This window comes from Nelumbo lutea, chromosome 8 (genome assembly GCF_056320005.1).
Source record: "Nelumbo lutea isolate HS-2025 chromosome 8, American lotus-T2T, whole genome shotgun sequence".
Classification (NCBI taxonomy): Eukaryota; Viridiplantae; Streptophyta; class Magnoliopsida; order Proteales; family Nelumbonaceae; genus Nelumbo; species Nelumbo lutea.
Window position 1 is genome coordinate 50,826,283 of NC_142691.1, and position 21,014 is coordinate 50,847,296.

At 38.3% G+C, this 21,014-nt stretch overlaps 2 protein-coding genes across 2 annotated transcripts in view; one reads left to right on the plus strand and one right to left on the minus strand.

Moving 5' to 3' along the window:
- Positions 1-1,916: 1,916 nt before the first annotated feature.
- On the plus strand, positions 1,917-8,508 carry LOC148844127 (UPF0481 protein At3g47200-like). The gene is made up of 4 exons (XM_088959504.1): positions 1,917-2,093; positions 2,424-2,611; positions 5,746-5,777; positions 7,694-8,508. Exons 1-4 carry the CDS (start codon positions 1,917-1,919, stop codon positions 8,506-8,508), a joined length of 1,212 nt encoding a protein of 403 aa, XP_088815630.1.
- Positions 8,509-15,416: 6,908 nt separating this feature from the next.
- The window catches only part of LOC148844128 (UPF0481 protein At3g47200-like), a 31,288-nt gene continuing 25,690 nt past the window's right edge, over positions 15,417-21,014 (minus strand). The window contains exons 2-3 of the mRNA XM_088959505.1: positions 17,985-18,188; positions 15,417-16,999 (exon numbers count right to left, since the gene is read on the minus strand). Coding sequence (XP_088815631.1) covers positions 15,422-16,999; positions 17,985-18,188 — 1,782 coding nt within the window. The 3' untranslated portion in view covers positions 15,417-15,421. The remainder of the gene's footprint in view (positions 17,000-17,984; positions 18,189-21,014) is intronic.

Consider the following 21,014-nt stretch of genomic DNA (forward strand, 5'->3'; position numbering starts at 1 on the left):
TTACATGAATATAATAGTATTTACCCAAAATACTTTAAAAAGTCATGATGAGTTAATTAATAACAATATTTATTAATTTTTGGTAATTTACTAATTATATTTATTAAACTTTGATAATAACACTATTTAATACTCATTGAATATGAATTGGATTAAATATTAACTGTATTTAATATTCATTGAATATGAATATTTTAAATGAGAAAGACCGGATATAGATTGGGGGGAGAGATTTTAGGAATTGAGTGGAGAGTGGGGTAACATGCTACCTTCCCAATGGCTTAGAGGACATACCTTAGAAGAGAGATTCTAAGAATATTTTTATCTAGTTGGTGTGGACCGTCTTGCTATATATATATATATAGATAGATGTATACAAATATGTGTGCATATAAGTAAATATATATATGAGTACCAAAGAAGAAGTAAATACGTATATACATACATGGGTACATTCTATAATGTTGGGCCGACCTTGGGTTGGGATAAGGTTGGACCAGGCTCGAGTCGGGTTTGGGCTAATAAAGGGCTAGACTGGGGTCCAATCCTAAAAATAAAAAAAACAAGAGTCTTGGACCGAATCCAACTTGAGAGACAACAAAAGTTTTAGTGTGGCAACATAAAGGTCACATATTTTGCAGTTCATCCTATTTTTTTCAATTACAAATGATCAACTTAATACTATATTTGCTAATCCTTTGTTAAATCTAAATTACGGTCCAAGCTTCATGTCTTTTAAGTTCATTTTTTTTTTCCTGAGCATCTTCCTAGTTTCAACTGACTCAGTAGACAAAGTACCCATTTGAGAGAAAGTTAACACAGCTATTCATGGTTTTTTAAGATGGGTTTGACATGAAAATGCTAGAAGCTATGTTTGGTGAAAAACCCGAAATCCAAAACCACATCCTTTACCGCCCCTTTTCCATACATACTAATAGTAATCTGCTGCACCATTTACAAAAAATGGGAAGGATACAGAATGGTGTGCAAAGGGTTTGAGCAAATTGAAAATTATCTCACCGATGCTTTTAGGTGAGATGAGGTGTTTATATTTATATTGAACTTTACAATGGTGTGGTGATAACACGGATACACGAGATTTGAAATACAAATTTAAATACAAGTAAAACAGATATGGATATAGCTATCTGACCGGTCAAGGATTTGGTTGACCGAAGTGATAGTTATCATAATAGATTGTTATTAATTTGATTTCTGTATCAAGGGTAAGAAGGATGTGAAATCCCCAGCATGCTTTCGTCCAGTGAAGCTAGTTTTAGGTGATGTTTGGCATTGATGATGCTGTTGTATCGGAGAGCCATGTTAGTGTTAGAGGAATCAGTGTTGATATTTTTATTTAGTTGGCCGATTTTGGTGATTTTCAGGAAATTTATCAAAAATCAATTATTGAAATCAGCTCATTTTATTAGGGATCATCTTTTTTTAGTGATTTCTTGATTTTTAGTTGATTCTGATTTTTTGAGGATGATATGACATCTAACATAGCATTCAATAATAACTCTAATACAAAAATAATCGGCCCTTAAAAATCAGTACCGAGAAAATTAAAAAAAAATCAGCTTACATGGTCTAAATGATACCAAACAATAATTTTTTTGAATAATTAGCAAGAAGGATTCATCATCCATGCCAAACATCACCTTAGTAAATTCAAAGCAGCTAACTCAAAGTTGAAACCCTTCCAAACGGGCCCAAAGATGATTACTAAGACTCAGTGGTGCAAGAGTTTGAAACGTGCTGGCTGGCCTTTTATTGTTTGTTTGTTAATGTTAATCATGATAGTAAGCATAATTACATAATTACAAAAGATAAAGTTAGATTGAAACCACCGAAGAAGATTCACTCAAAACCCACTCTTGTATATGCTGAGTGAAAGTAATGATTATGGAAGAGAGATGGCCCCATTACTTCCGAGCAAAGAACAAGGAAGAAACTCCAAGGATGAGGATGAGCGTCAGGAGCTATTAGCTTCTATGAAACAGAAGTTGCGTCTTACAAATGATAATATCTTTGTAGCCTCTCTCATCAGTATCTACAGAATACTGAAGGCACTTGGAGAAATCAATGAGAAGGTTTATGTCCCAAAGACATAAGGTTCAAAGTATTGTTATGTATCGGTTCGTATCCGTTGATATGTATCATTTTGGGATCCTTCCGATATGTCCCTACAGTGCGTGTATCAGAGGTTTGACCAATTCAGGGGATGGAGAGGTCTTAGACCGACTTTCCTGAACCAGTTTGAAAAAAAAAGAAATACAAAAAAGAATAAAAAAACAAGTATCAAAATGTCCGATACCCATTGATATTTTGAACCTTGCTCACACAGTTTCAATTGGCCTCTTTCATTGTAGTAGTGCAAACCTACAAGGTATGGAAGAATATAAACAATTATATCTTAAACGCATTCTGCGTCGTATACTACCAACTGGGGAACAACCTTGGATAAGTGCGTCGAACTCTTGAAGGAAAACGAAGAAAAAGCTCGAAGGTGCTATTCCAAACCAATAGAACTCAGCAGTGAAGAGTTTGTAACAATGATATTAGTGGATAGTTGCTTCATTCTCGAGTTGTTTTACAGGTACTATGAGAAGCAGTGTAATCAACAAGGACATATCATAAGTTATGTATGTATTGGGAGATCTATTCTCATATAGGAATGTAAATATTCTAGCATGTATTTTTAGGAAGCTGCATGTATTTAGGAAGCTTTCTTTTCTTTCGCTAGGTATAATTAAGACGTCTTTAGCTAGTTGTAATTAGCAGTTTCCTAGATTTCTTTGGCCAGCTGTAATGAGTAGTTTACTACTACAACTGAATCTCTTAAATTCAGACGTAGGAATTATATATATATATATATACACGTTGTATCTTGCATAATGGAAGACACAAAATTTCCACAAATTTTCTCATGGTATCAGAGCCACTATAGCTCATCGACTAGCGAGCCAGAAGGCGTATCGACAGATTTTCCACCATGTCCGGTGGAGATGAAGATAGCAAAAAAGGTGCAGGGAAGGACATGGCCATCTTCTCGCCATACTACTTGCATCCGTCTGACAATCCTGGAATGATTATCTCACCTGTCCAATTGAAAGGTGAGAACTATGAGGAGTGGGCGAGATCTATGAGAAATGCCCTCAGAGCAAAGAGAAAGCTTGGGTTCGTTGATGGAACGTTGTGTAAACCAACAGATGACTCGACTGACATCGAAGATTGGTGATGGTGAACTTAATGCTGGTTGCATGGATTTTTAATACTATCGAACCAACCTTGCGATCTACTATATCATATACGGAGAGCATGAAAGATTTGTGGGAGGATCTGCGACAGAGATTTTCTATTGGAAATGGACCTCAGGTCCATCAATTGAAGGCTGATTTGGCTGCTTGTAAACAACAAGGACAAGCAGTGATGGCTTACTACGGGAAGCTGAAGGTCATGTGGGATGAACTGGTAGATTATGATCCAATACCCGCATGTCGTTGTGGCAGTTGCAAATGCAGTATTGCGACCATACTTGAAAAGAAGTGAGAAGAAGAGAGGGTACATCAGTTCTTAATGGGCCTTGACGATACAAAGTATGGCACTGTGCGATCGAATATTTTGAGGATGGAGCCGTTGTCGAGTTTGAACCGTGTCTATGCAATTGTCATTCAAGAGGAAAGGCATCAATATATAGCCAAGAACAAAGAAGAACGAAGTGATGCCGTGGGATTTGCGGTACATATGGGTGCTGGTGCGAAAGCAGTTGCTGCACGTACGGAGGATAAAAACGTGAGTTGTACACACTGTGGAAAATCTAGACATGAAGCAAAGGACTGCTTTTAGGTCATCGGATATCCAGAATGATGGGGAGATAGACCACGCTCAACCGGGAAAGGAGCAGGTCGTGGGCGAGGTGGTTCGAGCATGGGTGCCGGCAGACGTGGATGAGGGAGCAATGCAAGAGCAAACGCTGCCAAGCAGCGGCGAGTGAGACTGGAGGACAGAAGGCTAGAACCACGAATGATCATGATCGTAGTGGATTTCCTGGGCTGAGTGGAGATCAATGGACAACACTTCTTAATATTCTGAATTCTCATAAATCTGGTGGAATAGAAAGACTTTATGGTAAGAAAAATTCTATTGATTGGATAATTGATTCCGGGGCGTCGCACCATATGACTGGAGAAATTAATTTTTGATGTTCGGAATATTACACCGTGTCCGGTGGGACTTCCCAATGGGAAGCAAACCACTGCAGTGAAGGAAGGGACTTTACATTTGGGTGGAAATATTTATTTACATCATGTGCTTTTCGTACCAAGAATGAACTACACCCTTATTTTTGTAGCAAAATTATTGCAGGAGATGAATTATACTGTCACTTTTACTGACATGCTGTGTGTGATACAAGACCAAGCCTCGAGGATTCTGATTGGAGCGGGTGAGCAGTGTGATGGGGTCTATCATTTTAGAGGAGCAACACCGGTTCGGGCGAATAGAACAAATGGAATGAATGAATGTGAGTTATGGCATCACAGATTAGGGCATCCGTCTAAACAGATATTATCTTTTCTTCCTAAAGTAGATAAATTAAATAGTACAATTGAAGGAGATAAGCCATGTGATGTTTGTTACAGAGCAAAACAAACTAGGGAAATTTTTCCTAAAAGTAAATATAAAGCTGATGATTGTTTTTCTCTAATCCATTGTGATACATGGGGTGCTTATAAAGTACCTGCCTCTTGTGGTGCCGTTTACTTTCTAACCATTGTTGATGATTATTCTCGTGCTGTGTGGGTTTACTTGTTACTTGAAAAAAGTGAAGTAGCACATATTATTGAGAAATTTTGTGCCATGGCAGAACGTCAATTTGGCAAGCAAGTTAGGACTGTTCGAAGTGATAATGAAACAAAATTTAAAAGCTTGAAATCATACTTTGAGACTCATGGCATTCTACATCAAACTTCGTGTGTTGAGACACCTCAACAAAATGGTTGGGTGGAGAGAAAACACAGGCATATCTTGAATGTTGCGAGAGCATTGAAATTTCAAGCTGGTTTGCCCATTTGTTTTTGGGGGGAGTGTGTCTTAACCGTCGGATACTTAATAAACAGGACACCTTCTTCTGTACTTGGCGGGAAGACTCTATATGAGGTACTGTTTGGGACGCCACCTCAATATGAGCAAATGAGAATATTTGGCTGTCTTTGCTATGCTCATTGGAGTCCTCGAGACAATGATAAGTTTGGAGAGAGGAGTAGGAAGTGTGTTTTTGTAGGTTATCCCTGTGGAAAGAAAGGTTGGCGCGTATATGATGTTGAAAGAGGTGAATATTTTGTCTCCCGTGATATAGTCTTTAATGAAAATGTATTTCCATATGCCGGTAATTTAGAAGTAACTTTGGAAAACAACCCTGGCCCAGCCATTGCACCAGTTGATGCCGTGGTTGATGATGATGATTTTTACAACCATAGAGGAAATAAAGACAGGGAGAGTGACGAAGACGATATTTGTGTGAATGATAGGGGGAGCCTTGAAAATAATGATGATGGAAAAGAGGAGGAGGAAGGAGACGGAGGGGTGTGTAGGAAGTGGAAATTAATGGTGATGAGGACAAAATTAGTGTGGATCCAACACCACAAACAGCACTAGAGGAGCAACTTGGCAGGGGACATCGACATCGCATGCCGTCTGTTTTGTTAAAGCCTTACGTGACCTACATTGCTCGATGTTTGAAAGACCCCATTCACACAAGCCAATTCTAAATCAAAGTCCTTAGGTACGACTCCCTATCCCATAGCGAATTATGTGACATGTACTAACTTCTCTGCTAGACGTCAAGCTTTCTTAGCTGCAGTTACTACAGGAGCCGAGCCCACCATATTTTCTGAGGTAATAAAAAATGAGAAATGGAGAGAAGCTATGAGGAAGGAAATCCAGGCTCTGGAGGATAATGGTACTTGGACATTGGAGACTCTACCTCCCGGGAAAAAGGCAATGGGGAGTAAATGGGTTTATAAGATCAAATATAATTCGGATGGGACGGTTGAACGGCATAAGGCACGCCTAGTTATTCTCGGGAATAGACAGGTTGAGGGGTTTGATTACAATGAGACTTTTGCTCCTGTGGCCAAAATGACGACAATTCGAACCTTCTTAGCCGTGGCATCTGCTAGGAACTGGAGTTGCATCAGATGGATGTACATAATGCATTCTTGCATGGGGATTTGAATGAGGAGGTATACATGCAGTTGCCTCCAGGCTTTACATCTAAGGATCGAACAAGAGTGTGCAAACTAAAGAAATCTCTCTATGGATTATGTCAAGCTCCTAGATGTTGGTTCTCGAAGTTAACAACGACCTTGATACAATTCATGTTTGTTCAATTGTATCCTGACTACTCTTTGTTCACCTATTTCAAACACAATGTTTGTTTGCACGTGCTGATATATGTTGATGACTTGATTGTTGGGGGAAATGATACTGTAGCCATTATGAAATTCAAAGAGTATCTCAATTGATGCTTCCATATGAAAGATCTGGGTTCACTCAAATATTTCCTAGGTATTGAAGTAGCTCGTGGCCCTGAGGGAATATTTTTGTCTCAACGGAAGTATGCCCTAGACATCATCTCGGAATGTGGACTATTGGGAGCCAAACCAACATCCGTGCCCATTGAACAGAATCATCATCTTGCATTGGCAGATGGCGCTCTAATAGAAAATCTGAATCAGTATCGACGATTAGTGGGACGGTGGATATACTTAACCATCACACGACCCAAACTGTGTTATTGTGTTCATATCCTAGCTCAGTTCATGCAAAGTCCACGGTAAGAACATTGGGAGGCAGCTCTGCGAGTAGTGCGATATATGAAAGGATATCCTGGACAAGATATATTGTTACGTTCTGATAGCGATATGCGTCTGTATACTTATTGCGACTTTGATTGGGCAAGCTGCCAGTTAACGTGGCGTTCGTTGACTGGCTATTTTGTTCTGTTGGGGCAGTCACCGGTTTCTTGGAAAACGAAAAAACAACATACTGTGTTGCGCTCCTCTGTAGAAGCAGAATATCGTTCGATGGTTGCGACAAGATGTGAGTTGAAGTGGATGAAGAAACTTCTATTGTCCTTGGGGGTGGTGCATGATGAACCTGCGCGATTGTATTGTGATAATTAGGCAACTCTGCATATAGCCACAAATCTAGTGTTTCACGAGAGAACAAAGCATATTGAAGTCGACTGTCATTTTGCTCGAGATGAGATACGGCATGGGAACATTGCTACTTGCCTTGTTCAAACCACAGAACAGTTGGCTGACATCTTGACGAAGGCATTTGGAAAAGAGAAATTCGCATATTTCCTTGGCAAATTGGGGCATTCGAAATCTTCATGCACCAATTTGAAGGGAAGTATTGGGAGATTTATTCTCATATAGGAATGTAAATATTTTAGCATGTATTTTTAGGAAGCTGCATGTATTTAGGAAGCTTTCTTTTCTTTCGCTAGCTGTAATTAAGACGTCTTTAACTAGTTATAATTAGCAGTTTCCTAGATTTCTTTGGCCAGCTGTAATGAGTAGTTTCCTACTACAACTGAATCTCCTAAATTCAGACGTAGGAATTGTATATATATACGTTGTATCTTGCATAATGGAACATCAGAATTTTCCACAAATTTGCTCAGTATGTGAGGACAACATCGACGATGACCCAGACCTAATATTCAATCAAAATTGGATTCTCCCAAAAATATTATACGACATGTTATTACTTGAAAATCAACTTCCATTCTTTATCCTCATCTTATTATTTGAAAACACCACCATTACTGACATTAAACCAATCTCACTCGAGAGACTTGTCAATGAGTTCTTTCAAAACATAATTCCGATCCAAGATATTGATAACGTCCAAGGCAGCAAGCATATACTTCATCTACTCCGCCAATTTATGTGTCGTTTATCAAATTTGGAAAACGTAGCAACGAACATTCGAGACCCCAAGTCTGTGACAAAACTCCGAGAAGCTGGAGTCAAGTTCAAGAAGAAGGAGAACACTGATGGCTTCTTAAATATAAGCTTCACAGATGGTGTACTAGAAATCCAGAATTTACATGTTCAGAGCTACACCGAATGCCTATTTCGAAACTTGATAGCATTTGAGCAGTGCTACCATTTTTGTACTTGTCGGATGTCTTATGCTTTCCTTATGGATAACCTCATCAACACTCTAGAGGATGTCCAGTATCTCAACAAGAAAGGAATAGTTACGCATGTGATGGACAGACATGAAGAGGTAACAGTTCTGTTCAACAATCTTAGCAAAGGAGCTTTCCTTCCTCACTTTTACTACGCTGACTTCTACAGACAGGTTAATGAGCATTTCGAGAATCGTTGGAATGTCTGTAGAGCAATTCTCCAACGAAAACATTTTAAGAATCCGTTCACGGTGGTTTCACTCATTGCTGCAGTTCTACTTTTTCTCACTTTAGTTGAATAGCTCTATCTGGGTGCGTGTGTATCCATGCATAATTACAAGTCAATGATCTACCTTCAGGTTCTCCTTATTTCAATTTGATTCTGTTTGTCACCTATGTGTGATTAGGCCCATTAGGGCGCAATTCGGGCATGGTTGGGTATGACAGTCTGGGTTGAGGTCAACCCAAGCCCAACTTCAGACAAGGGAACCTCAACCGAGTACTCAACCTGATGAGTACAAATAACCTATGCCCATTGTTTTCAAAACCGACTCAGTTTTCCCAACGGGTCACGGGTCATGGGTCACCTGTTCGATCGGGTGGCCGAATTGATATCATCATTAAAATAGCAAAAAGTTATATATATATATATATATATATATATATATATATACAAATATCTAGAAAATGATAAAATTATAAATAGTTAAATAAATGTCTGAAATATCTTAAAACTTATAAAAATGTCTAATATTTATGAAAACATATATATCCGAAAATGCAAAAAAATGCAAACAAAATATGAGAAAAACTGAAAAAAATGTAAAAAGAGAAGGGGGGCTCGAGTTGGGACTTTTGGGGAACTTTTCAAATTCTTAAACCTAAAAAATGGACTAACTGTATAGGTCGACAGTTTAACTTGTCGTTGACCCACTTACTGGGTCGCCGGTTTGACGGTTCAATCATCCGGGTTGTTCAATGGTTCAAGTCAATGGTTTTTTAACAAAGCCTAGGTTTTATGAGAACTGAATCCAGAAATTTAATCAGATGACGGTTTGAACGGTTCAACTGCCTGGGTCAATGACAAGTTAAAAACCATGCCTGTACCCAACCCTTTTCCACATAGCCAATCTTAGATAATCAACATAAGCAATTACTAGCTAGATTGTTTCAGCAACTAATAAAATCCATTTCAATAGGTGCAACTTGGGCGGGTCCAACCTGAGCCCAAACTGACCCAACCTGCTGCAATTTTATACAGTTTGGGTTTGGATTTTCGGTCCTTAGGACGAATCTGGGCCTACGAGTTCAGTTTTTTATTTTTCAAGCAGCATTTGGGCCTTAAGTTTAACCAACCCAGCCTGCATGCCTTACACCCAAATAGGCCATGATGTCATAGTTTATTAATAAAACTTAAAAAAATAGAAGTGAATAAAAAAAAATAGAAAATTGTAAAAAGTTAGACATGCCTCTAATATTTTGTCTTAATCATATTAAAGAAAAATAAATGAGACAATTGTTTTTATTGAAAATGGAATGAAATACAAAATTTAAAATCAACTAAAAAATGGAATTGTTTTTCCTATTTTGAGGTGGGTCAACAATTCAACTTCTGGGTCAAATGTGTCAACATTTGATGCCATTATTAAATAATAAAAATTAAAAAAAGATTAAAACACAAAAAATGAAAAGATACGTACATTTTTCAAAAAAAAAAAAAAACATTTGGGCACATATCTAATACTGTAAATTCATCATATTAAACAAAAATAAGTGTAATAAAAATGAATTATTTTTGTGCACAGAAACATAAAAAGTTGTGGGAAAAATTGAACATTATTATTATTATCTATACTACTTAAAAAAAGCATGAATGTCCTCTGAATATTTCTGGAATTTTTAGAGGACAAATTTTCCCCGTGCATGTATGCATTTATTGATATATGATTGAGGGCAACGACAGTGATGATGATTTCGAATTTGGTGGTGCTTCAGTTCTTCCCGGCAACGACAGAAACGGTAGAAATTGGCACAATCAAGGTAATTTCAATCATCGTAGGAATAATGATGAATTTAAACTCAAGGTAGATATTCCTACTTTTAGTGGAGATCTTGGTATAGAGGGACTTCTGGATTGGATCATAGAAGTCGATAGGTTCTTTGATTACATGGAAATACCAGAGGACCGAAGGGTAAAACTAGTAGCTTTTCGATTAAAGGGAGGCACATCTGTTTGGTGGGAACGGATGAGAGAGACCAGGATGAGAGAAGGAAGGGGTCCTATTCGAACCTGGAGGCGCATGAAGCAATTAATCCAAGGTAGATTTTTACCTCCTGACTACGAACAATATATGTTCGAATCTTATTAGAGGTGTGCGCAGGGTTCTCGCAGTGTTAATGAATATACATCTAAATTTTTGCGATTAGTTGAGAGAAATTAATTATCTGAAAGTGATAACCAGTAGGCAGCCCGTTATCTAAGCGGTTTGAGACCGTCCATCAGAGATAAAATTGGTGTACAGATGGTTCTCAGTGTGCAGGAAGCAAGGAACCTAGCCTTGAAAGCAGAATTGATGTTCCAAGACAAGGCACGTAGTGATAATTATCGCCGGTACAGCGGAAGTGACAACAGACCGACAACTGTCGACAGGAACAAATCAGTCTCGACAGTACAGTCTTCTCACCCGACAAGTACAACTAACGCCAGTAAGGTTGTTACAGGAGGACATACTCGAGATAACCCTTCCAACCCTCCTAAACCCAGTAATCCCTATGCAAAGCCTACTCCTATTAAATGCTTTAAATGTAATGAGGTTGGACATAGATCCAGTGACTGTCCCAGGAGGAAGGCAGTTAATATGGTAGAAAGGGAGGAGGAAGAAGATATTGAGGAGGAAGTATATTGTGGACCTGATGAGGAGGATGAAGAGGGTCCATATGAACATGAGGAGTATACTTGTGTGGTAAGAAAATTAATGTTGTCCCAGAAAAATAAGGATACTTCTAAAAGGCACAAATTATTTCGTACCAGATATACTGCCAAGGGAAATTATTTAATTTAATTATTGACAGTGGTAGTCAGGAAAATATTATTTCCAGGGATGTCATCCAACAATTACAGCTGATTCCTGAAAAATATCCCAACCCATACACGATTGGGTGGATCAAGGAAGGAGGCGGCGTACGAGTGGAAGAACGCTGCAAGGTACCTTTTTCAATTGGTAAGTATCATGATGAAGCATATTGTGATATTGTAGATATGGATGTTTGCCATAATTTGTTAGGGAGGCCTTGGCAATTTGATACAGATGCAAGGCACATGGGTAGGAAGAATACCTACCAACTTGAAAAAGAAGGTACACGTTATACTTTGTTACCCATAGCAGAAAAAAATATTACAAATGTTCCAAAAACACATGAGAAGAATTTCCTTACTATCACCCATCATCATGCTGAATTTGTTAAAGAGTGTAAGGATACTCATGAAATACATTTGCTAGTAGTAAAAGGAGAAGATGTTAATGATGAAAATAAAATCCCAGCAGAAGTACAGGGACTACTGGATGAATTTAATGATGTAGTTCCAAAGGAGTTACCAAATGAACTCCCTCCCACGAGAGACATACAAAACCATATTGATTTTGTTCCAGGTGCCAGTCTACCTAACCTCCCACATTACAGGATGAGTCCTAAGGAGAATGAAATCTTACGGGAAAAGGTAGATGAATTATTAAAAAAGGGACACATTCAAATCAGCATGAGTCCTTGCGCAGTACCTACCTTATTAACACCTAAAAAGGATGGCAGTTGGAGAATGTGTGTCGACAGTAGAGCCATTAACAAGATCACCATTGGGTACAAATTTCCTATTCCCAGGCTGGACGACATGCTGGACCAGCCTAATGGAGCTGTAGTTTTCTCAAAGATTGATCTCAGGAGTGGTTATCATTAGATTAGGATCCGTCCCCGGAGATGAATGGAAGACAACCTTCAAGACTAGAGATGGCTTGTTCGAGTGGTTAGTCATGCCCTTTGGACTAACCAACGCACCCAGTACTTTCATGAGGCTGATGAACTAGGTATTACGCCCCTTCATTGGTAAATTTGTGGTAGTCTATTTTGATGATATTTTGATATACAACAAATCTATCACTAAGCATGTGGGACATATTAGGGAGGTCTTGAATACATTGAGGAAAAATAAATTATATGCTAATTTGAAGAAATGCATCTTCATGAATGATAATTTATTATTCCTAGGATTTATCATAAGTAAGGATGGTGTGAAAGTAGATGAAGAAAAAGTGAAAGCCATTAGGGAGTGGCCGACCCCATCCACTGTCACAGATGTCAGGCGATTTCATGGGTTAGCAACCTTCTATAGGCGCTTTATTAAGAATTTTAGTAGTATCATGGCTCCCATTACTGAATGTTTGAAAAAGGGTAAATTTCAATGGGGAGAAGAAAAAGAGCAAAGTTTTGCTCTCATAAAAGAAAAATTATGTTTTGCTCCTGTTCTTGCCTTGCCAGATTTTAATAAACTATTTGAAGTTGAATGTGATGCTAGTGGAGTTGGCATAGGGGCTGTATTGTCCCAAGAAAAGAGGCCCATTGCTTTATTCAATGAAAAATTATGTGAAGCTAGAAGAAAGTAGTCCACCTATGACAAAGAATTTTATGCTGTGATTAGAGCCCTGAAGACTTGGGAATACTATTTAATTGCAAAAGAATTTGTTCTCTACACTGACCACCAGGCCCTAAAATATCTTAGTGGGCAAAAGCAATTAAGAAGTGATTTGCATGCTAAATGGTCTGCCTTCCTAGACAAGTTCCCATATAAAATTGTGTACAAGGCAGGACAACAAAATAAAGTGGCTGATGCACTTAGCAGGCGTGTAGCTCTCATCAAGACCCTCAGTGTTGAGATTGTGGGTTTTGAGTGCCTGAAAGACTTATATGCCCAGGATGAAGACTTCCAACAGGTATGGGAGAAATGCGTGAATAAGCAGCCAGCAGAGGGCTTCTTTATTTATGATGGGTTCCTTATGAAAGGAGAAAAACTGTGTATCCCTTGCCTCCCTCCGCGAAAAGGTCATCAGGGATTTGCATGGGGGTGGATTTGCAGGACACTTGAGAAGGGATAAAACAATAGAAGCAGTAAGGGGGCGATATTACTGGCCGAAATTAAGAAGGGACGTGTCTACCATTGTAAGCAGGTGCTATGTTTGTTAGACAACTAAGGGACAAACCCGGAACACAGGTCTCTACCTGCCCCTACTCGTTCCTACTGCTATATGGGAAGACTTATCCATGGATTTTGTGCTAGGCTTGCCAAAGACTCAGAGGAACATGGACTCTGTCTTCGTGGTGGTTGATAGATTCTAAAAAATGGCTCACTTCCTCCCATGCAAGAAAACAACAGATGCATCTTCAATAGCCAAATTATTTTTCAGGGAGATTGTCCGCTTACATGGGGTACCCAAGACCATCACTTCAGATCGTGACACATGGTTCCTCAATCACTTTTGGATGACCCTGTGGAGGTTGTTTGACTCATCACTTAATTTCAGCAGTACAGCCCATCCGCAGACAGATGGACAAACAGAAGTGGTAAACCAGACCGTAGGGAATTTAATCCGCAACATATGCCGAGAGAGGCCAAAACAATGGGATTTTGCCATAGCCCAGGCTGAGTTCGCTACAACAATGCAGTACACAGTTCTACAGGCAGATCCCCATTCTCCATCGTATACATGAAGGTCCCTAACCATGCACTAGACTTAGTGAAACTACCCAGAGTACCCAGCACAAATATCTCAGCAGAACAGATGACAGAACAAATCCAGTCTGTCCAAGAGGCAGTGAAGTAGAAGCTAGAGCAATCCAACGCCAAGTACAAGATGGCCGCAGACAAGCACCGCCGACCTCAAGTGTTTGATGTAGGTGATGAGGTTATGGTCTTCTTAAGGAAGGAAATGATTCTCGTAGGTACTTACAACAAGTTGAAGCCTCGGAAGTATGGTCCATATAAGATCGTGAAGAAGATTAATGACAATGTCTATGTAGTAGATTTACCAGATCATATGGGTATGTCCAGGACCTTCAACGTTGCTGACCTTCATCGGTACCTGCTGAAAATAACACTCGCCTACCCTAGTCACGACTCGGGGTCGAGTTCTCTCCAAGTGGGGGAGAATGATGGAGGCCCATCACAAGGCCCATCTCATCCCTAGGGGCGGCAATTCCTAGGATAAGGATAAGTTAACTAAGATCCAAGAATTCAAGATAAGCAAGGGATCCAAGAATCCAAGATTAGCAAGACACTTCCAAGATTAGCAAGATAATGCAAGACTCTTCCAAGATTATCAAGAAAGACTCCAAGAAGCATCAAGATTAGCAAGATAATCCAAGATCCATGCATCTAGGGAGATCGGACGGTGGAGATCAAACCAAGGAGAGTTCGATCCTATCAGATTAGATATTTAGATCTATCCTAGTTATTATTTCCTAGTTCTTTTACAATTTCCAAATGTATTATAAATACTACTATTTTCCCAAAATTATTTATCAATTCATACTTCAGATTTTCTAAGTTTCTTCTAGTTCTTTTCTTTGAGTTTTCGCCACCTTTTCTCTCTCCTAGAGAATTCGGTGTTTTTTGCTAGAAGCTAGCGATCGCCCGATGCTTGCATAGCCAGCTCCGGTTTCCAGTGCTTCCATGCTGCGTCAATGTTTATGCTATTTTATTCTTAATTAGACCCAAAAAAAATGTTGTCGTAAAAACTGTGTTGAAGTTTTTGTCGTGAATTTACAGGACTAACCTGACCCAACACAACCCATACTCATCAGATTAAGGGTTGGATTAAGGTAGAAGTATACTACCTTTGCCTCAAATTGGGCTTGGGTTGACCTCAACCAGACCCAATCTGGCCAAAGTTGCTCCACTGATTAGTGATTACACGGTGGTCACAAGATTAATTAGAGGTGACAAGGAAAATACGAAAGTACTTTATTGGAGTATCTTTGGACAGAAACAAAATACACAATCAAAATGAAATCACACAAAGGACAAAATGAAACGATACAAAGTAATTTCAATCTTCAACCTACAGTAATGGATTTGCCTTTCCACCGCTGAAAGGGAAGATCATCGACTTTTAAATATTCATGGAAACACACACGCAGCTGGTGCTATTCAATCAAAGACGCCACAGGTCAAGATTTATGGATAAAGTAAGAGAGCATAGCAAACAAGGTCCCTGTAAAAGTGAGAAGAAGAAGTAAAGCTGCAGCAATAAGTGAGACAACCGTGAATGGATTTTGAAAATGTTTGCGTCGGAAAATTGCTCTCCAGACATTCCAACGATTTTCAAAATGTTCATTAACCTGCCTGCAAAGATCGGCATAGTAGAAGTTATGGATGAAAGCTCCTTTTCTAATATTGTTGAACAGAACCGATACTTCTTCATGGCTGCTCATGACATTCGTGATTATTCCTTTCTTGTTGAGATACTGAACATCCTCAGGAATGTTGATGAGGCTATCCATGAAGAAGGCATAAGATGTGATACGACTAGTACAAAAATGGTAACACTGCTCAAATGCGATCAAATTTCGAAATAGGCATTCGGTGTAGCCTTGAACAACTAAATTTGGGATTTCTAATATACCATTTGTGAAGGTTATATCTAAGAAGCTATCGGCATTCTCCTTCTTCTTGAACTTGACTCCAGCTTCTCTGAGTTCTGTCACAGAATATGTTAACTTGGGCTCTCGAGTTGTTTCTATGTTTTTCAATCCCGATGGACGACACATAAATTGGCGTAATAGGTGGAGTATATGCTTGCCTTCAAAGCTATCAATGTCCTGGATCCATGTTCCTGTTGGAAGTATGTTTTCAAAGAAGTTGTGTACAAGTTTCTCGAGGGAAACTTCTGAGATGCAGGCAATTGTTTTCTGAAACAATAACTCGAGGATAAAGAAGGGAAGTTGGTTTTCAAGTAATAGCATGTCGTATAATATTTTTGGGAGCATCCAATTTTGCTTGAACATTGGATCCTGGTCGTCATCGTTGGTGGTGGTACTGGGATGTTGTTGTTGCTTCTGCTGTTGCATCTTCTCATAGTACCTATAAAACAACTCGAGAACGAAACAACCATCTACTAACATCATTGTTACAAACTCATTTGTAAGGAGCTTTATGGGTTCGGAGTAGCACTTTCGTGCAGTTTCTTCTTCTTTCTTCAAGAGAACGATGCACTCATGCATCGCTATTTCCCAGTTGGCAGTACGATGGAAAAGAGCTTTAAGATATAGTTGTTTAAATTCTTCCATACCTTGGAGACTTGACCTGCTATAATGGAAGGGGCCAATTGCAACTGTCTGAGGGACATAAACCTTCTTATTGATTTCGTGAAGTACCTTCGGTATTCTGTAGATAATGATAGCAGAGGCTGCATATATAGAACTATCAACACTTGTAAGACATAGCTTCTGTTTGATAGAAGCAAACAACTCCTGGTGATTCCCGTCCTCGTCCTTGAAGTTTTCTCTGTGTTTTTCCATCAGAAGTAATGGGGTTTTTTCGCTGGCATCACCATTACTTTCAGAAGCATGATGCTTATCCTCAGAGTTTCTTCTGTATTCTTCAATCAGAGCTAATGGGGTTTCATAATTTCTGTTATCATCATTACTTTCAGAACCCTGATGGAATATCGACGCCACCCTGATGAAATGTCGACGCCATCTATTTCTACAATGGAATAATAGAATGAGATCTACACTTTGGATGAACTGGGATGATCAAATTTGTGGTTAATGAGCATCAACATTTTCTAGGCTTATTTAATAGGATGTTTAGGAGTTTTAACAACATTAAAATTTAATTAAAATAGCGGATCGAAATAGCAATAAAATAGGCTTTCTAAGCATATATAGAACATTTGAATTAAAAATGACTTGAAATTAAGTTGTTGAGAAAGTAAAAGAGAGCTAAGCATTGAATGTCCATTTGCTTAATACGGAAGGATGGAGTGGGGGGCTTCTGAGATGAGCTTGTAAAATAGCTTGTCTTGACTCATGAGTAGTAAACTTGATTTACAACTTGATTTACAACATTGCCCGGACTCAACCATTGGCTTAGGTATTTTTTCATTTCCTTCATTCTGCTTGTGTTATCTTTTAGCACTTTAATTGTTTTACATCACCTATATTTTGGTGCAGGATATTAATTGGACTGGAATAAAGCCTTAAAAGGTAATGTTTGGGCCTTCTGGGTATCTCCTCTACTTGTTTAGCCTTCTTCCTATCACAAACAGAGATTAGATTAAGTTTGAATTCTCACTAAAATGGTTTTTAAGTGATAGTTTTCATTAAGACCACCCAGACTTAATCTTCAACCCAGAAAAGAACAAAACTCAATCACCCAAAACCAACAACAGCCGTGTTAGGATTCTCTTGTTTTTCCTTTACAATTCTTTTTAGGGATAATAGCATATAAGGGCAACTTTTGGGCCCTAATATTAGTAAAAGTAATATTTAAAAAAAAATTAAAAATAAGATAACTTTTGAAAAATAATATCAATAAAAGGCAGAATCACTATTCATTTTCTTTCTCTTGCAGTCTATTCACCAGTGCCGCCGCTCGCCACCGCCTCCAGCAACATTGCCGGAGGTGGGCAGAGGCAGAGGTGGCAGCGGCGGTGCTGGTGGTTATTTCTCTGCCCAACGCTGCCACCTCCGCCCACCAGTGCCGCCGCCGCCTCTATCTCCACCCCACCTCTGGCAACATAGTCGGAGGCGGAGGTGGGCGGAGGTGGCGGCGTTGGGCAGAGAAATAACCACCAGCGCTGCTGCCACCACCTCTGTCTCCGCCCACCTCCGGCAACGTTGCTGGAGGTGGAGGCAGAGGTGGGCAAAGATAGGCGGAGGCATTGCCGGAGGCGGCGGCGGGCGGCGGTGAACGGCGGTGCTGGTGATTAGACTGCAAGATTAAGAAGATGAATAGTGATTCTGCCCTTTATTGATATTATTTTTCAAAAGTTACCCTATTTTTAAATTTTTTTTAAAAATATTATTTTTACTAATATTAGGGCCCAAAAGTTACCCTTATATGCTATTATCCCTTCTTTTTACCTTCTTGACCCTCTTATTGATACCAACCCCAAATAGACCCCCTTTCAAAATTGGCATAGGTCTGTTGTGTTTTTTATGCCCAAATTTTTTTAACTGCATTAGGAAGGCCCTTACCCATCTTTCTAATTTCATTCTTCTCATTCAACCTTTCAAGCTCCAAGACTGTGTTCTTCTAAAAAATTTTCTTTGCCGTCACACTACCTTCCTTGTGTTGCCAAGGTTTTGCTTCTTTCTTGAAACTGTCATCCTTCCCCATAGTACAAGGAGCCTTTGAAGTTGTTAAGTCCTTCTCACCGACCTTCAAAAATATCAATTCTTAACTAATAATTAATTAAATAATTATCAATATTAATTAATTAAATACTTAATTATAAAATTAATTAATAATTAAAATTTTATTAATCGTAAAATATAAAATAACAAAATATTACTAATTACCTAATAATTGTTTTTAGGGTTGATTTTACCACTATTTTCCTTGTTGAAACAAAACAATGGAATGTGAAAATTTTCCCTTCATGTTCCCTTTCTTATTCCATCCCATCCCACCAAAATCATCCCATAAACCAAATATAGCCTTAAGAAGAGGAACAATCTCCAATGTTTGGTTCTTATTTGAGAGCCTCCATCTCTTGGTTCATAGCATTAGCCATTAAGGGAACTACACTGCCTTTGTAACATTGTGAGGATAAAAACAAAAGAAGTTGTAGAGATGTAAGCATATGGTGATATATAGAGTATCATAAGAAGCATAGTTAATAATGGGACGGTTGCTGCATTTTGTTTTTCCTTTATAGAAAGTAATAGGAAGGTCAAGGTTAGAGTTCAAGATATTAGGTTTAGTAGTAGAAGTAATAAGGAGCTTAGAATCAACAAAGTTTTCAAGTTTAATTAGGTTTACTTGAATGTGAGATATTAGATTGTGGTGGACATTCATTCTCAAGAGCAACTGCTCTCTTACTTTGCCTAATAAAACACTACTGCTAAAATTGAGGTAAAGGTACAAGAAGAAGAGGAGGAGATTGAACAATTCTACTACATGTAAAAAGGTTAGAAGATGGCCCAGGAGTAGCCATAGAGATTGGAATAGAAAAATTAAAAGGAGTCTGATCTTCACTAACACTCCCTTGAAGGAAGGATGGGATGATTAAAAGAAAGGTATAAAATCATGAAAGCTAACACCCTTGAAAAATATTTCCTTCCAAAATGGAGGTCAAAATATCTATAGCCTTTCTAATTAAATGGAGGAATAATTGAGAAAAATACACCTTATGAGCTTAGGATCAAACTTAAGCTACTAGGGACTCATACCATGAACAAAGCAAATGCAACCAAAGACTAGGAAGACAAAAGGTTAGATCATTTGAGAAAGGATCTAGTGAGAACATTTAAGATGAAGAATTCTTGAAGGGAGTCTGTTAATAAGGTATACAATTGTTTCAACTACATCTCCCTAGAGATGAATTAAAACATACATTTGGAATAATAAACCTTTAGCAAGTTCAACCACATGTCTATTTTTTTTTTCTATTTGCAACTCTATTCTATTGGGGAGTATGAGTACATGAGCGTTGATGAATTACTCCATTCTCTTAGAGAAAATATCATAAATGCTTTTTAAAATACTTTTTAGCATTGTTAGCTCTTATTATCTTTGTCATCTTCTCAAATTGTGTTTCCACCATATTAAAAATGTTCTAAAACAATTAAAGGGACATCATCCTTACACTTCATCATATATAAGTAAGTGTATTGAGAGTAGTCATTAATGAAAAGAATAAAATACTTCTATCCATCCATACAAGAAATAGAATATGAGCCATAGACATCAGTATATATCAAATGGGAAGTAATATTACTTCTATTATTACTAGCAAAATATGTGGTTTTACTTTTACATTGCTTTGATAGATGATAAACTTAACATTGTGAAATTAAATTAGGCACTGGATAACACAATTAGAAAACAAAAAGTTTATGGAACTATAAGACACAAGTCCAAGACGGTAATGCCACAACTTTAAAAGACTCAATTTTTCATTTCGGCAAAATTTTATCTCGCACAGTAACCTTTTACTAGGAAGCCTAATAAAAAAAAAACTCCATCAACTTCTATGTCCACCTCTAATTAATCATTGTCCCCATGTTCAATTCTTAAGAAACATAATGAGAAATAAAGAAGACTACAAAACAACAATGAGATTTTGTAAGGGAGATAATAGACAAAAGGTTTCTAAGCAGTTGAGGTACATAAAGAATAGAGATCAAGGAAAGATTATGGATAAGCTTGACTTCAGTTAAACATGATATTAAACTCCAAAATCCACTAGCAATAGTAATCTTACCATTCCCTAAAGCTAACTTATATGAGGTGAAATATGAAGGCATATTGTCATGTTTGTACTAATTCCACAATCAGTAATCAAGGAGCTATTGGTGGAAGGATGAAATGAAAGTGCAGTACCTGTTAAGGGTGTGAGTGAGCTAAGATAACATGCAAGTTACTCGCATTTGACTTGCTAAATCCTCAAACTTGGTTCGAAGATTATCAAGTTGAATCAAGCTTGACTCGAGTCGAGTAGTTAGTCGAGCCAAGTTCGAGCTTCGTAATACCTGACTTGAATAGCTCGGACCTCACAAGCCTAATCAAGCTTCTAATAAAATAATAATTTTT

Bases quoted from the DNA above. Each gene is read 5' to 3' on its own strand.
- LOC148844127 (XM_088959504.1), top strand. From the start codon at position 1,917: ATGGCCCCATTACTTCCGAGCAAAGAACAAGGAAGAAACTCCAAGGAT. The intron at 2,612-5,745 runs GCAGTGTAATCA...GATGTTTGAAAG, and splicing joins TTTTACAGGTACTATGAGAA to ACCCCATTCACACAAGCCAA. The intron at 5,778-7,693 runs GTCCTTAGGTAC...AAATTTGCTCAG, and splicing joins CAAGCCAATTCTAAATCAAA to TATGTGAGGACAACATCGAC.